Source organism: Megalopta genalis, chromosome 7 (assembly GCF_051020955.1).
Source record: "Megalopta genalis isolate 19385.01 chromosome 7, iyMegGena1_principal, whole genome shotgun sequence".
NCBI classification, from domain to species: domain Eukaryota; kingdom Metazoa; phylum Arthropoda; class Insecta; order Hymenoptera; family Halictidae; genus Megalopta; species Megalopta genalis.
In genome coordinates, this window is record NC_135019.1 from 16,810,022 (window position 1) to 16,827,047 (window position 17,026).

Genomic DNA, 17,026 nt, shown 5'->3' on the forward strand with positions numbered 1-17,026 from the left:
TCGACCGATCCTCATCTCGTTTGAATGACACTCATGCATATAAATATATATATATATATATTGTATAGAGAGCTTTCGTTGACAACTGCAAGCGCGTAGACTTTTGTTCCGTTGAACCGTGTACTCGCGGCCCGTAGTCGTAGAAGGTAGTGTATTTAGTGGTAGCTAACTCCAGTTATTTCCGTTGGGAAGATGTATGAGAGGAGACGAACCAGGGAAGGGAGAGAGGAAGAAAGAGAGAGAGAGAGTATGTGTGCGAGAGAGAGAGAGAGAGAGAGAGAGAGAGAGAGAGACGTGCCGGGAACTCGGCCCGGAGAAATGAATAATTCGTCGACGAAAGTTTCTATTAATTCGGCGTCAGGCCGTTAATACGCTCGCTCGAGCGGATTCGATAACCGGCGGATAACCACCGTGGGTGGAAAGATCCGTCAGGCTGTCGTTTATCCGGAGAACCCGACAGAGTACCTCGTTGAACCGCCAAGAGAGATTCCGATATACGTAGGCGGCCGACGCGCTCGGTCCGCGCCGGTTTTCAAAGGGAGGAGAGAGACGCGACGCGACGCGACTCCCTCTCGCGCGCTTTGAAAAAACTCTAACTGGAAACGACAGATGGGGCGTCCCTTTAGAAAACCGCGACGAGCGGAGTCGACATTTTTAATCAAGGCCTCGCGATCCCGGGGAAGAAAGAGACAAAGGACTCGTTCGCGGCTACACCGTCGATAAAAGCCCGAATCGAGACGCGCTTGTCTGCTTGTCAGTTTGGTCGACGGTCGGCCCGTCTTGTCGGATGACGCGTGATCGCGCCTGCGCGGCCCTCCGCGTATACACATATATCCGTTTCCCATCCTTTATATTTTTTTCATTTCTTCCCCCCCCCCGTTCTCTCGTTCGCTCTCCCTCGTGTTTCCCCACAGTACCGGCGAAGAAGATACGAGTAATTGAAAGGACACCGGGCGGCGTCGATGGCCCAGTTCGTATCATCCCGCTCGGTGGTCCCCCCCGGGCTCTTTAGGAGATCGCGTTGGGAAAAAACGAGACCAGCCGAGGCTGTGGCTAAGCAATTCGGTGTGTGTGTGAGAGAGAGAGAGAGAGAGAGAGAAAGAGAGAGAGAGAGAGAGTTCGCCTCTGCCTCTGCCAGGTTCTACCTTGATCGGCACGCGGCCTATTGCGTACACGGAGAGAGAGTCCGGTCTGACCTCGTTCGATTAAACGACGCCGCCGTCGAAACGGTAACTACCCCTTGCTCGCGATCTCTCGTGCACAGGGGGTTTTCAAACGCAGAGCAGCTTGATATCGATCGCCGGGACAAGCACCGGTATAAAGCGTAATCCGATAATCCGTTCGGGATGAAGAGTCGCCGCGGATAAGGAGTTCGATTCGCGATAAGGCAAAGATTTTCACGGAGACCGATAACCGATAACCGATCGAAGAGGGCGCAAAGGGTGGGCGTACTTCCACCGAGCGGAACAAGAAATACCACGGTCGGTCGCGAGAAGAGGGTCGGTAGGGAGAGAGAAGACGACCGAGAAGTCGGTGCAAGGGAAGCGACGATGGGAGCGGGTGCAAGGGCTGGACGCGAAGCCGGGGGATGTGGCCGGGTCGAGGGCGCCGCGAGGTAGGGGGTGGTTGCCCGGTGCGTAGGAGAGCCTGCTGTGCTATGGTGCCGAGAACTCCTTTGTCGGGCGACGAGGTGGCGCCAATGTATCGAAAGCACCGATGTGTATGCAACACCTCCTGCTTTTTCCATCGAAACTTCAGTCGCTTACGTGGAACGGTTGCGGTTGCCTGCGAACGCAAGTCCTCCCGCGGACTAGAACGCAACAGGACGCGGTGCGTTTCGTTTCGTCTCGTCCTCGTTTCCACACACTGCCCGATCGGAACCGTCTTTTTAAACCACCCCCGATAAACGATCCCCGTAAACGATCTTCGCGAGCGATCTCCGCGAACGATTGTCCAGAAACGATCTTCGCAAACGCGCCGCCTTTCGGTCTTTCAACGAGTCGGATCGCTCGCGTTTCGCCAGCCTGTGCAGACGTCAATTGTGAACTTCAATATCGTCGGAATCGTTCGATCGAACGTCGGTTTCTCCAGTTTTCCACGACGAGCATCGCCGTCGCTCGTGTAAACATCCGCAGTCTATTCTTCGCCGATCGGCTTCCCCATCCCCACGACTCTTCTCCCTTCTCGTCTCTCATGCGAGCAACCCTTTGGCAAAGAGGTAGGACACCGCCGGAGAAAAGCCATAATGCGTGCAACGCCGGCGATCGTTAGCGTCCGGTGGAACTATGCGATGCGCACCCAGGGTACCCGAGAGTAACAGGTGGCTCGCGGATCGAGTGCCGTGTCGCGATTACCGTGATACGCGGCCCCCTTTTGATCGGTAGTTCGCTTTGTTCGAGAACGCTCTCGAACGTGAAACGGGAGAGAGAGAAAAGAAAAACGGCGAAGAGAATTATGCGTATGCATCGAGTTCTTTGGCGAGCTGCTCGTTTGGTATCGACGACACGTTCGCGGGCTTCAAGGTCCTCGATCGAAGATGAAGATTACTCGAAACTGGTCCCCGGCGATCTTCGTAAACCTCGAAAACGCGTACGGAAGAAGGAAGGGTGTACGATTAATACGTTCGATACTGGAGCGCGATATTTTAGCGGCCATTGCTCGTTACGGGGGGCGTGAAAACGACTGCGAGACGTTACGACGTGAAACGGGGCGCTATTCTCACCTGAAGAATACGGACGACGGCCACTAAGGTGTGGAACCAGCGTCGAATATCTGGCCGGGCTGCGCGTTCTATGCAAATTTTATGAAAATCGGTGGGGGGGGGGCGGCCTGGAATAACAACCCTCGCGAGTGCAGTGGAGAGCATCGGGATATCGACGACGCGTTCGCGAAACACAGTAGAGAGACGTTGCTTCGATCGGACAGGTTCTCGCGACGAAGGATCCGCGTTCGGGTTTCCCGTGCGACCCATGAACCGTGTGGCACTCACCCGCGCGTCGCCACGCATCGATTCGCCGGGACCGAAAAACACGATGGCCCGGTAACGAGGTCTGAACCCCGAAAATCCTAATGCAAATCCCGGCCTAAAACAAAGTAGGATTTTATGAGTTTTCGTGGAAGTTATGCCGCGCGCGTACCCCGACCAAGAACCTGTTGCTTAGACGTTCTTCGGCATTGACCGAGCCGCTCCACGGCCAGGAACTCGTTCCTTGTGTCGTGCGCGTGCGTTCCGATCGATCGTCCCCGCGATAGGTACGTAATTTCCTTTGGCCCGAGAACTTTTCACTTTTTACTGGCGCAAAGTCGAAGCCGACGCCAGTATTCGTACGTCGTCTCGTTGCGGAGGCTCGCCGAGTTCCTTGGGCGAGCTAGCTCTCCGCTTGGGGATCGCGAGGGGCTATAGGAGGGTCTGGGAATCGTTTGCTCGAATTCGAGCCCGAACAGGTGTGAGATTGGTACGTCGAATAGATAGCCGATGGCGGAATCGTTTCGGCGACTCGCCTGGTATCTCTGTTGATAGGACGATTCGGAGGAAGGGTTCGCGTGTCCAGCGGGATGCGCGCGCCGTGTCTATCGACCTTCGCGAACGTCGTTGCCACGTGCGCGACCCAATGCGTCCCTGACTCGATTTCGGATGTGCCGTTCATTTTTCGACTATAGGCGATTCCACGGGGCCTAGATCGACCGTTCACGAGTCGTCGCTCTTCCATCGCTCTGAACCGTTTCGATTCGGTCGCGAACCCCCGAACTGGCCCCGAGTCGTGCTGGATAGGAACACCACTGCGAATGTGCTGGTGCTCGAGGTGCAGCAGCAGTGGTGGAGGCGGCGGTGCTAGTACCGGCGAGTGTAGCTGAGATCGATCCAACAACACCCTTCTTTCGACCGACCGACCGACCGACCGACCGACCGTCCATCCATCCACCAAGCAAGTCCACGAGACAGCGAGACAACAATTTCTCACACCCCCCTTAGCTTCACCTACAGCGCGCGACTTACCCTACTCCGGTGGCCATTGAAATTGCATGAATCCGCTATACTGTTCAGACCGTGTTCGTGCTCGATACGCGCGTGCAAGCGAACAGACAGGAGTCCGGTGAACCTGGGGAAATAGCGCGGATCGGGAATGTGAGCTCGTTCACGCGCTAGTCAAGGCTAAACAGAGACAATTCTCGAACTCCCGTAAAACGAACCATGTGGTCTGCAGTCGCAAGGTCTTTGGAAATACTGGTCGCTTTCTTCGAGTATTATACCACCAGGTAAGATGTGCGTGTTTCAACGATATCGATTCGGATTTAATTAAAGTATAATCGACGATACACACCGGACGCTATTGCTCCCTCGCGCGCAAATCTTCGGAGATGCGAGGCGGCTCCGGCTCCGCTTCCATTCGGGAGCCGCGTACTTTCCTTTGTTCTCTCGAGCTTCTCTACGCCTCGTGTCGCTCTATCAATCGATCTATCGGTTTCTTTGTCTCTACGTTTCTTTCTCTGCCTCTTCGTCTGTCTAACTATCCGCATCTCTCTCTCTCTCTCCCTCTCTCTCTATTTCTCTGTCTGTTTCTCGTACTCTAACTCTATCTCTCAGCTCTCTTTCTCTCTCTCGCTCTCTCTCGCTCTCTCTCGCTCTCTCACATTCTGCATCATTCTGTTCCTCTATTTAGCTTCGAATCACTCCGATTTTCCTTTTCGCCGCGTTACAAAGCGAGAAACTCGATAGCATCCGGTTCGAAGCGTCCGTTCGACTCTTCTTTTCCTCGGCTCCGGAGGAGCGAACAATCGCACCGCGGAACGATCAAAATTGACGGCCAGGATGACGGTCGCACATAGGCGTCCACACGTAGCGCTTCGTGACAACACACGTCTGGTCCCGACGGGACGAATTATCCTCTCCTTCGTCGGCGTGTTCTCTGGAAGCAGCCTCGTCGAAACCCATTAACTCCTGTCTCATTTTCTTTTGTTTCATGCCTACTTTTCGGCGTGTGTTACCGTTGGAATGCAGAGCCCAGTTGGAGTAAGTATGAACTGGCGAGAGACAAAAAAAAAGAAAAGAGAAAAAGAAAAGAAAAAACGAATAGAGAGAGAACTATCCTCCGGTTACGTTCGAGAGAACCGATTCTCATGCGATGTATGTTTTCTGTCTTCTTTCCATTCTCCTTCTTAAAAATGGGGAACGTTCCGTTCCACGGATGGCCGCCGCTTCGTTCCCTGTTATCTCGTAAGTAGCTCTCTCCTCTCTGTGTATTCGATCGAATATGTAATTCTGTTCCACCGTAGACCCTCCACAAATTCTACACAACACCACACGTGGAGAGAATCGTACACGCGTTTTAATGCCGACGCTCTTCTTCGAACGGATCGACTTGTTTTTCCGCCTCGTGATCTCGGTCGAGCTGCGACCAAGGGGCCCGGTCCAGAACCCTCTCCATAAACGACTCTCGCGTTTTCGCCGGGTCTTGTTTTGCATCGTAGCGCCATAGAAACCGTGGCATACGTGAAAACACGCGGTTTGCTTCGCAGCTTGCAAGCCTCTGCCAACACTTTACAATAGGACTTGTTCGTACCGTGATGCTCTTAGCCCTAGTAGACTTTCGTCCCGGTCGTCGTTGTCGTCCGTTTGTTACGCGAGCTTTTCACCTGCTAATCGCGATGTTTTCTGCTCGCGCGAACATCGGGGCGGATAAATGCTCGTGGTTAAATTCGACGAGCCGTCTCGTTCGTCTCCGTTTTGGAACACGGCGAAGGACTCCGCCGAGGGAATCAATTTCTCTCGCTCTTCTCCCCAATGAAAATCTGCGTCTGCATGAAGGTCCGCAGTGTACGCCTATCGTTTTTCGAGCGAACGATACGACAACGTTAGGAGGGGGACGATGCGATCGCGTACTTATCGCTGGCAATATGTATCAATTCGCGAACGTTGCACGCCTGCAGCGATCGGCGCGACGCGCCGGACAGTCGTTATGACCACTTGCCTACGTTATCGGACCGTGGCCGTGGTTTGATAACGGCGATACATTTAGGTTTCGAATCAATACTTGCGCATCGATGCGTTGCCGGGGCTCGTTTCGAAACGGTTTGGAACAGCAGCCAACCCGCCGGGCGATATCGGTTTTATATCGGCCGACAGACATTTTTCTGCAACTCCGGCTTTTCGCGGAAAGGGCCAGCACGATCGGGGAATTCGTGCGGGAACTCCGCGGACCGTGAACAACCAACCGTTCCCGTTAATTATAGAACGAAACAAAATTAGTGGCCCGGAGGCGTCGAGCAAGCGATCATAACAGCTGTCCGGTCGACACCGATCGCTACAGGCTTGGAACGTTCGGGGCGATCGGAGTGGGGTGGACAGCTGTTACGACTAGACTGCGGAACTTTATGCAAATTCGCATTTTCATAGGCAAATTCGATGAGGCTCGAATTAAGTAAGATTCTGTCGGGCGTGAGTTCCGCGCCGCGTATATATATGTATATATATATCTCCTTTAAATCATTGTGTCAGCCGGAAGACTTTTCCTTAAAGTCGCGAGCTTTCATATAAAAGTTTCGGGTCATATTGGCCCGAGCACAGGGGAGGGTTAAGCTAGGCGAACGAGGGTTGGACGAGGGTTGAAACTTGCCCGACAAGCCAATTGGCTTCCACCGAGGCATAAGCTAAATAAAACGATCCGAGGATTCAACCCTTTCGGTGCCAGATACCCCATCTACACGCGAAGAATGCCACTATTCATACGAGCGATACATACAACGTTCCGTGGCATTTTTCGCGTAAGTACCGAAGCATCGGAATGGCTTGAATTTACTCTAATCTTAATTTAGCCGAGGTCGGTAATTCTTAGATACAGTAGAACCTCTATTATTATTATCATTATTTATGATATGCGGCCGATATAAATCCGTCGGAATCTGCATAAAGATACATAAAGCGTTCGAAACTTTGAGCTTGGAACGATTTATTAACACGTTAAGTGTCGAGAATGAACTTCGGAAATTCCCATAAAATCGATGCAATTCCGTTCATGAAACCGAAACTAGAGACTTAACCTCTTGCCGTGCTTTAACGAGTCTCTAACTCTTTTAATAAAGATTTCTCTTGAAACTGTATATTATTTTGTTCTTTCAAGTTCATCTGAATTTTACTTATTTTCTCCAGAAATTTACTTACAGAAATTTACAATATTTTCTTTTCAAAGAAAAGAGAGTAAATTATTTCGATTGAGAAACTTCAAGTCATCATGACTGTAAAGAAAATAGTACGGCAAGGGGTTGAACTTGTCACAGGGGATGGTATTTTATCTCTTTTGCATTCTGAGCGTCCCAGTAAAATTCATTTTTTTTCAATATATTACAATACAAGTGAACCTCGAAACCAAATTATTACGTACATAATTTTATTACAATTTTATATTATAATTGTATTATAATTTTATATTATAATTTTATCATAATTTTATATATATTATAATTTTATCATAATTTTATATTATAATTTTATTATAATTAATTATTACTATATGTACTATTATGGACTATTCGATCTAAGTCGATTCATAAGTGATGCGCTCTACAAAACAGTAAAGAATTACCATGTCACCCTAACAGATGATTTCTATAGCCGAGGTTCCACTGTAACCGATCCTCGGAAAGTAACATTTCTCTTTCGCTCGCGGTTATTATCGCGCCGATGGTCTTCCCGCGTGGGAAGATTATTATCGATGTAAATCGAACGAATGCGATCGTAAAGGCCCAAGAGCCCAGAATCATCGTCCCCCGGTCTTATCGTTCGGATAACCAGAAATCGAGCTCGGTAGCCTCGTGAAAAGCAGACGACAGCGACGAAAAGAGGAAGAGGGTAGCAGTAGCGGTACGGGTGGGGGGTCAGGGTGCGAGATGACCAGGTAATTGGACAGATGACTCTGCTTCAGAACGACCGGCAGCCCGGCGAACAAACCGGCGGCTTCCGGTGGCGGACTCGGAGGCGGAGGCGTCGGAGGCGTCGGAGGGACGAGCGCGGGCGGAACAGTTCTTGCAGCGACCGGATCGGCATCGGGAACGGTCTTAGGGTGCGGCGGCAGCGGGTCCACCGCTTCAGGGTCTGGCGCGAGTAGTTCGGGCCCGGGTACAGGCAATGCGAACGCAAGCACCAGCGGCATGGCCGGTGGCAACCCGGTTTCCGGTAGCAGCGCCGGCAGCATGGTCGCCGGGGCCGGCGAGCCACGCACCCCCACCGCAGGAGCGCAAAACAAACAGCTGCAGAACGTCAAAGGAGATCATCCCTCGGTTTGTTCTAGTTTCTAGCTTCTGGCTTCCAGCTTCTAGTTTCTAGTTTCTAGTTTCTAGTTTCTAGTTTCTAGTTTCTAGTTTATACCGGCCACACCGGCGCGATTAGGCCGCTGGGAAATAAACGACGATCGGCGGTCTCGTGTTTCAACCCGTGGCAAAGTAGGGTCACTCGGGGAACCTCGATACCAGTTGCCGTTTTATGGCATTCGGCGATCGTTGAAAATAAATTGCTCGATATGGTTACGTTCTCGTAACCCACGAGTTTCCCCAATCGAGGGTTCCTGTTTCGATCAGAGAAATTGATTTAACCCTGAACTGGTACCACGCTTACTCGGACTACGAAGCACGGTAAATTCTCCCTAATTGACGCTCGGCTTGGAAACGATAACGGACGATTTGGGTAGAGAAGGTACGATGTTCCAGTCTTGCGGCTCGTTTTTATTGTTGTTGACAATCGGTGACTGTAAAAACGAGCCGCAAGGACCGGATAATCGTATCTCCTTTTCCCAAATTGTCCAATTTTATGCGCAAGCTGAGCGTCGATTAGAGAGAATTTACTGTACCGTTCTCGAATGTTTCTCAGAATTCGAGACAAATTCATCAAAATGCTGTTAAATATTGTATAGTTCAATCCTGTGCGCTATAATATCGTATATAGGCTCGTTACGAAGATTCGGAACTTGATGTACCGAATATGGGTATTATTCGAGATAAATTTCTACTTTCTTATTATCAATGTTTAAACATCGAAGTAAACGTTGGCGTACGATAAACGGTTCGGAAGCCGATCAGTGTGAGTCCACTATACTTTGAAAATGATTTACAGAGCAAATCGGTCGAGAAATCAATGCAGTCGATTTCTTTGGAAATAAAGAATAGATAGCAGCATGTATATTGACCACGAAATGACTAAACAAAATTGTTAAGAGGAGATCGTTTTTTTTCTATAGAAGACATTGACATTTTACTTTTGTTTCTCTACTGGTTATGTTTATTTGTACGACATCTTCTAATAAAAATTATACTTTGCATTATTACTAGCATTGTTATTATTTTCACACAGCTAACTTGTATAATCTTTATCTCGATCTTAAGGTTAATGGACTTACACCGATAGGCTTCCGTGCCGTCCAAACGTAGATTATGTCTCGCGTGAGAATTGAACACGTCAAGTTCCAAAAATCGATCCTCAAAATTCCTACAAAATCGATGTAATTTAATGAACGAAACTGATACCAGAATGCTCACAATCGTTGGCGGTATTTTAACTCTTTCGCATTCTTAACGTCCTACGCAAATTCAGCATGTTTGAATATGTAACAGCAGCAATTATATAATAATCAAAATTAGTATCTACCATCCATACGTGAGCACTTAACTCCAACGCGTCTATTAATACTTGTTTGTCGTTATTAACTCCAACGCAGCACTTAATAACGACGAACAAGTATTAATAGACACATATAATATTCAAAGAGGTGATAATATTCCATAGAAGTTGAATCAACGGCGTACTTGCAATTGTTGTGCAAGACCGTAGCGAAAAGCGATGATTAACAGTAACCGCACCCAGCGCTGAAACTAATTAATATGCGTTGCCTTATAAAAATGAGAAGATTGAATTTATTTAGATTTTCTGCAATTTTTTTATATTAACACGTGTTCGGGTGAATACATTTGTGTAACGATTTCCGGTGGAAGCGTCTTTTATCATTTCAATACTCGTAGAATAAAAATGGTGGAACCGGTGGTTTGGTACGCTCGCTGTTAACAATAACGATCAGAGGAAGGCGTTCACTGAGAAGGGGTGTAACGGTACTTTTCCATACGTCTTATCAATCCTGTAATCGATGACAGGACGGCGAAAATGTTGTTCGAAAAAAAATTACTCGCCTTCTCGAAGGTTCTAGAACGTCGATCGTTTCACCTTGGTGGGCCATGGGGGTTGAGGATAATTTAAAGCGTACCATCCGAAATATCCGCCCTGTCTTGGCTAGTTTATTTTAAGTGATTTGAGCCGACGAGCAAAAGGTGCTTTCTTAATCGATAGACTTTTAAACGGCGAGGTACATGCGCACGTACACACATATATGTACACAGTCGTTAGGGCTCGAGTCATCAATCTCCGCTACCTTGATTAGGAGATACCTATGACGGGCTTGTCCCGTGACCTTGAGACGAATTTTTGCTCGAACAAGCTTCTCGATAACCGACAGGACTGTGACACGCTCGGGCGATATTCTGCGGAAAATTGAGTCGCGAGACTAACGAAGCCGTCGAGAATAAAATGTACACTCGGAACGACCCCGCCGAGACGTATATTTTCCTTCTCAGGCTGGAAACAAAGGAGTACTTAATCAATGTGGAGGAGTCGCCGGGAACAAACGAAGGAGCCTCGTTCGTATTAGACGGCAGATTACAATTCCGGCGCGACGCGTAACAGCGACGCGAACATTTCGAATGATTCCGCGGACCGTTGCCTCCGTGGCAGAAGTTTTACTGCTCCAGACACAATGGTCTCGATGTTTCGCGGGGCGCAGGAAGTTTGATCGGGCAAAGAATACACCGTCGGAGATAAATCGGGCGCACGGGTTCGCGGGCTAATTTATTTATTGCGTTGTGCCCCAGTTTGAACCCGCGCACCAACGCTATTCGCAAGTCATGGTCACTCGGGTTCGGAACAACCTGTGCGCGCGGCTTCCAGCGTCCGCGAATAATGGAACGAAACGGCGCGATTAGCCTATACATATTTACCGCCGCGTTGAAATGTAAGCAGACGAAGACCGGTTATAGCCCGTCGAGCCCGGACAAGCCATTTGTTTCCGGGCATCCTAATATTATTCTTTCTTGATCGGAGGGTCGACAGGGATAACGGAGATTCGCGCGACACGCCGGAGAGGAAGCCTTGTATCGTTTCGCCGAAGATAAGACGGCGATGAAAGGAAAACATCGATCGATCTCCGTTCTCTTTTTCTTTTTTTCCAGAAAGCATTCCTGCAGAGCAGATCCATGTCGTTGGTCGACATGTACATCGACAACTCGGAGCCCAGCGAGAACGTCGGTCAAATACACTTCAGCCTGGAGTACGATTTCCAAAATACAACGCTTATCCTTCGTATCATACAAGTCAGTGTCCTCTCTCTCTCTCTCTCTCTCTCTCTCTCTCTCTCTCTCTCTCTCCGACTGCTTTTACTTCTGTCGCGTGTCACCTTGTCGTTCTCATCGATTTCGAAGTAATAAATCGAAATGCCGGGAACGAGAGAAACGAAAGCGGGACGAAGCCAAGGGACGAGACGGTAGTATACATAGATTCCGTTTGATTCCAGGGCAAAGATTTGCCGGCGAAGGATCTGTCCGGGACGTCCGACCCTTACGTTCGTGTCACCCTTCTGCCGGACAAGAAGCATCGACTCGAGACCAAAATAAAGAGGCGCACGCTCAATCCACGCTGGAACGAAACGTTTTACTTCGAAGGTAAACTGAACACGACCCGTGCGACCAGGTCGTCCGTACGACCGAGTCTAAGGCTCGATCGTTTTACGCCATCGTGTACGCTATTCGTTCGCTGTTTACAGGTTTCCCGATTCAGAAATTGCAGAGCAGAGTACTGCACTTACACGTGTTCGACTACGACCGATTCTCGAGGGATGATTCAATCGGAGAGATATTCCTGCCGCTCTGCCAGGTACAATTATCATTAATGCCGACGTTCTTGTACATACTTTTCGGAATCCCGCGAATATGAACCCCTCGGTCTATATTGTTAGCGTATATTGTTTACGAGCGTCGAGCAAGCATGTTCGCTTTAACCCTTTGCCCTATAATCACATCTGAGAGACGCGGTCAGATAATCGGGCAGGAAGTGATTATCACGTCTGAGAGACGCGGTCAGATAATCGGGCAGGAAATGAGAGACGTGGTCAAAAGGTCGGGCGAGAAATGATTATCACGTCTGAGAGACGTGGGCAAATAATCGGGCCAGAAATGATTATCACGCCTGAGAAACTTGGGCAAATAATCGGGTGAGAAATGATTATCACGTCCGAGAAACGTGGTCAAAAGATCGGGCGAGAAATGATTATCACGTCTGAGAGACGTGGACAAAAGATCGGGCCAGAAATGATTATCACGTCTGAGAGGCGTGGGCAACAGATCGGGACAAAAATGATTATCACGTCTGAGAGACGTGGTAAAAAAATCGGGCGAGAAATGATTATCACGTCCGAGAGGCGTGATCAAAAAATCGGGCCAGAAATGATTATCACGTCTGAGAGACGTGGTCAAAAGATCGGGCGAGAAATTATCACGTCTGAGAAACATGGGCAAATAATCGGGCCAGAAATGATTATCGCGTCCGAGAGACGTGGGCAAAAAATCGGGCCAGAAATGGAAGCCGTGGTGCGTTAGTCGGGCCAAATATAATCATAGCTAATTAGGCTCGTGTAATTAGACTAGGGAATACGTGTTTCGTGGCTTTTCGTTTTTCGTCACTTCATTGTTTTATTAGTAGCTAAAAGTTTATTTTTTAGTAGCTAACGCGTCCTGCGATTTTTGCGATCTTTAATTGTTTACAGCTCGTGCGAAGGTCAACCGATTTCGGTGAAATTTTTAACGTGCTTATAACTTACCGAGATCTACAAAACAAATTTGTTCAATTTTAAAAGAGTTTTTTATTTTCATTTATCGTTCTAAGCAATAGCAACCTTTGAAAAAAGCATTCTGGTTATGGTCTAGTAGAGTGGTCGCTCCATCATCTAAGCAAAAAATTCAAGCCTTGAATAGTGTTTGAATATTAACGGGGGAAGTCATTGAATTTATATTTCGTAAAACGCGTACGATTGTCGCAACTTCAGACGTTTCGCGCAACCGTGAAAAGACTCGGCGTGTGACCGACCTTGTCATTGTTTGCGGTACACGTTATTGAAATTTAAATCGTTGAGCGAGGGCTTAAAAGGGGGTTAAAAGGGGTTAAAGGGGGTTAAAAGAGACTCTCATAATACAGTAAATTCTCCCCAATTGCCTCTTGGCTTGTAAACAAAAATGGATAACATGAGACGCGGGGATACGATTATTCGAGCCTCGCGGCTCGTTTATACAGTTGTTGATAATCGTGTTCCCACGCTTTCCAAGTTGTCCATTTTTTCCCCTCGGGAACAATTGGGAAGAATTTACTGTAGTTGGTTCAACGCATATAAAAAAATAATACTGCGCGTTGTTGGTTGTTCGCTTTCCACGCGTCGAGAGAAATTGCCTGGGATATACAATATATACAATTTAACAAAGCCGCAGATTGCATTTTTGCAAAGGAAAAAGTTACTTAGAATGACCTCAGCTACCCCACATTTCCGTATTGCGAGACATTTTTGGAACACCCTGTATAATTTCGTGGAGATACAACGTGTCACGTGAACTCTGTTCACTTAACCGTTCGAGTCCCAGGGGTTATTCAGAAAACACGGTCGAAAAGTGTCGAACAGCGTGATAGCGCTTGTCTTAATTGATAGCGCTCGTCAAGATTGACAAACAAAACAAACAGAAAAAAAAGAAAAGTAAAGCAGCTATGCGATGAACGCGCGTTGCTAAAGTTTGACGCGACACAAAATCTGAACAGCGCGATCGCGCTGCTTGGGACTCGGACGGTTAAACATCTTGGTTGTTTCAAGCAATGCGAGGAAATATTACTTATAAAAGTTATAGCATTTAACCAGTTAACAGTGACGATCTCTTTCCAAAGCGTCCATCGGTGTGTGTCGCGATAAGCTCTCGTGTCGCGACGAGTTAGCACTCAGGAAGTTACGAATCCAACTCAAATTATTTATAATTTTCATTTGTTTGTTTCATTTCGTCTTGACCTCTAAACATTTTAAACATATTAAAATTTACGAATATAATTTAGTTTTCGCCAGAATTACAATTTAAATATCAAATTGTAACAAAATTTTACGAATGACGGATATAATCGTCATGACACAAAATTCTGCCACATCTCCGTGACGGATATAGTCGTCAAACACACTTAACTGGTTAAGAAGGTACATAATACGTATAATATAAATGGTATTTCTGCAAGTTCGTATGCTCGACTTCAATAGATCGGCGTGTTCCGAGTATACAAGTATGTACTAAGGTGCACTTGTCCTAAAACTTACAGTTTCTGAGATGTTCCAACGATATAAGACGTGTACGGAACGCAACAGTTCAAAGACTACGACGGTGTATCACTGCGGATGGCCGACATTTCGAACACGTTTCGCGAAAAAGTTAAATATGTATCTCAGAAACGGTGAGTTGTAGGACAAATGCGCCTTAGTACTTTTATACTGAGAGTACGGCAATCTATCGAAAAATCGAGCATAAAGGATCCATTGAAAAAAAAGAAAGAAAACAAAGTCGATATTATATTACGTACTTTCTGGTAAACCGCATAACTTTTGTAGGTAACATTTTATCGCATCCACTGAAATAACTAAGATATATAAGTGAGACACGCTGTATACAGTAATGTCTCCCTAACTGACGCTTAGATTGTGCAAAAAAGTGGACAATGTGGGAACAGGAGATACGATTATTCCAGCTTTGCACCATGTTTTTATAATCGTTGACAATCGGTAACTATAAAAACAAGTCGCAAGGCTCCTCTTTCCAAATTGTCCATTTTTGTGGACAATCTGAGCGTCAATTAGGGAGACATCACTGTACTCCCCAAAAAACCCTGTATCGGAAAGAGTACTGTATAAAACAGGGGTTGGCCAAAGCGTTGGAGGTTGTCAATAACTATTCCTAGTCGCCAATAACTATTCCGTCTGTCTGATATCATCTATGTTTATTTGAAATTTAAACTTATACTACTTTTCTTACGATCACTTAACACAGACGATATTGCTAGACCGCCGCCTATAATTAAAAAAAAACGGGCGCCCATAGCGATCAAAAGTTTGGCCACCCCTGATATAAAGTTATCGCGATCCGATTTCGATGTCCAACGCGACGGAACGATTTCGAAGATTCTGAACGTAGGGTGCCAACGACCCTAGAGACTTTTGATCGAATCTTGTTTCCGGAAGCCGCAAAATTTATTCAAGGACCGTGGTAGTCCCCGCAGCCCCCAAAGCGCCCAAGAAGCCTATCTGATATCATCTATGTTTATTTGAAATTTAAATTTATACTACTTTTCTTACGATCACCTAACACAGACGATATTGCTAGACCGCCGCCTATAATTGAAAAAAACCGAGCACCCATAGCGATCAAAAGTTTGGCCACCCCTAATATAAATTTATCGCGATCCGATTTCGATGACCCTAGAGACTTTTCATTGAATCTTGTTTTCATTGAATCTTCTGGAAGCCGCAAAATTTATTCGAGGTCCCTGGTAGTCCCTGCAGTCCCCAAAGTGCCCAAGAAGCAACCGGCACTCCTCGACCGGGTCAAACAACCCTCGGACGATTGATAACAACGTTGCGACACGTTTTATTCGACTCCCGGAACTATTATTCTCGATATTGAGGTTCGAGCGAAATGCGCGACATGCGGGTAGCTGTCTAGCCTCAGACTATGCTAAATGTCTATTTTCTTTGCCGCAAAATTTATTCGAGGACCCTGGTAGTCCCTGCAGCCCCCAAAGTGCCCAAGAAGCCTATCTGATATCACCTATGTTTATTTAAAATTTAAACTTATACTGCTTTTCTTACGATCACTTAATACAGACGGTGTTGATAGACCGCCGCCTATAATTGAAAAAAACCGGGCGCCCATAGCGATCAAAAGTTTTACCACCCCTAATACAAATTTATCGCGATCCGATTTCGATGACCCTATAGACTTTTCATTGAATCTTGTTTCTGGAAGCCGCAAAATTTGTTCGAGGTCCCTGGTAGTCCCTGCAGTCCCCAAAGTGCCCAAGAAGCGACCGGCACTCCTTGACCGGGTCAAACAACCTTCGGTCGATTGACAACAATGTTGCGACGCGTTTTATTCGACTCCCGGCACCCCTATTATTCTCGATATTGAGGTTCGAGCGAAGTGCGCGACATGCGGGTAGCTGTCTAGCCTCGAATTATGCTAAATGTCCGGCTGTGTAGCTATAGATGACCGCCGATGACCGATGCTGACCGATGCTGACCGCGTCCGACCGCGCCCGCGTCGTCGCTCGTACAATTCGCTAATCGATTCGATTGCCGTAGGTCGACTTTTCGGAGAAGCCCTCGTTCTGGAAGGCCCTGAAGCCTCCGGCGAAGGACAAGTGCGGTGAGCTGTTGTGCTCGTTGTGCTACCATCCGAGCAACTCCGTGCTGACCATAACGTTACTGAAGGCGAGGAACCTCAAAGCGAAAGACATCAATGGGAAATCAGGTGAGCACGCGGACGCCGTAGCTCGGGTCGAGCGGTTCGATGACCGTTGCTCTATTCGCAGATCCGTACGTGAAGGTCTGGCTGCAATTCGGCGACAAGAGGATCGAGAAACGGAAGACCCCTATATTTAAGTGTACCTTGGATCCGGTGTTCAACGAGGCGTTCTCTTTCAACGTTCCCTGGGAGAAGATCCGAGAGTGTTCATTGGACGTGATGGTCATGGACTTCGATAATATCGGAAGAAACGAGCTGATCGGCCGGATTCAGCTGGCAGGTAAGCCGATTCGGATACCGCCTGGGTCTATTTATACGGGAAAGCCGGTCGGAATTATTTTAGCTCTCGTTGTGTCTCCCGTGCCGAGAGCCGCTTCGTTAAAGCTTATAGATATTTTCTACT

At 47.7% G+C, this 17,026-nt stretch overlaps 1 protein-coding gene across 14 annotated transcripts in view; it reads left to right on the top strand.

The window, feature by feature from the left end:
• The window catches only part of Syt7 (Synaptotagmin 7), a 46,956-nt gene that overhangs the window by 24,174 nt on the left and 5,756 nt on the right, over nt 1-17,026 (top strand). For 4 of the 14 annotated variants that reach the window (XM_033472946.2, XM_033472949.2, XM_033472961.2 and 1 more), the window contains 7 exons: nt 5,000-5,011; nt 7,920-8,274; nt 11,263-11,403; nt 11,604-11,751; nt 11,853-11,962; nt 16,461-16,629; nt 16,691-16,903. In XM_033472946.2, the coding sequence (XP_033328837.2) occupies nt 5,000-5,011; nt 7,920-8,274; nt 11,263-11,403; nt 11,604-11,751; nt 11,853-11,962; nt 16,461-16,629; nt 16,691-16,903 (1,148 nt within the window). Of the gene's footprint in view, nt 1-309; nt 2,219-4,045; nt 4,258-4,999; nt 5,012-5,041; nt 5,216-7,919; nt 8,275-11,262; nt 11,404-11,603; nt 11,752-11,852; nt 11,963-16,460; nt 16,630-16,690; nt 16,904-17,026 lie in introns of those variants that run through there. The other 10 variants (XM_033472955.2, XM_033472957.2, XM_033472948.2 and 7 more) reach the window with 8 other exon arrangements.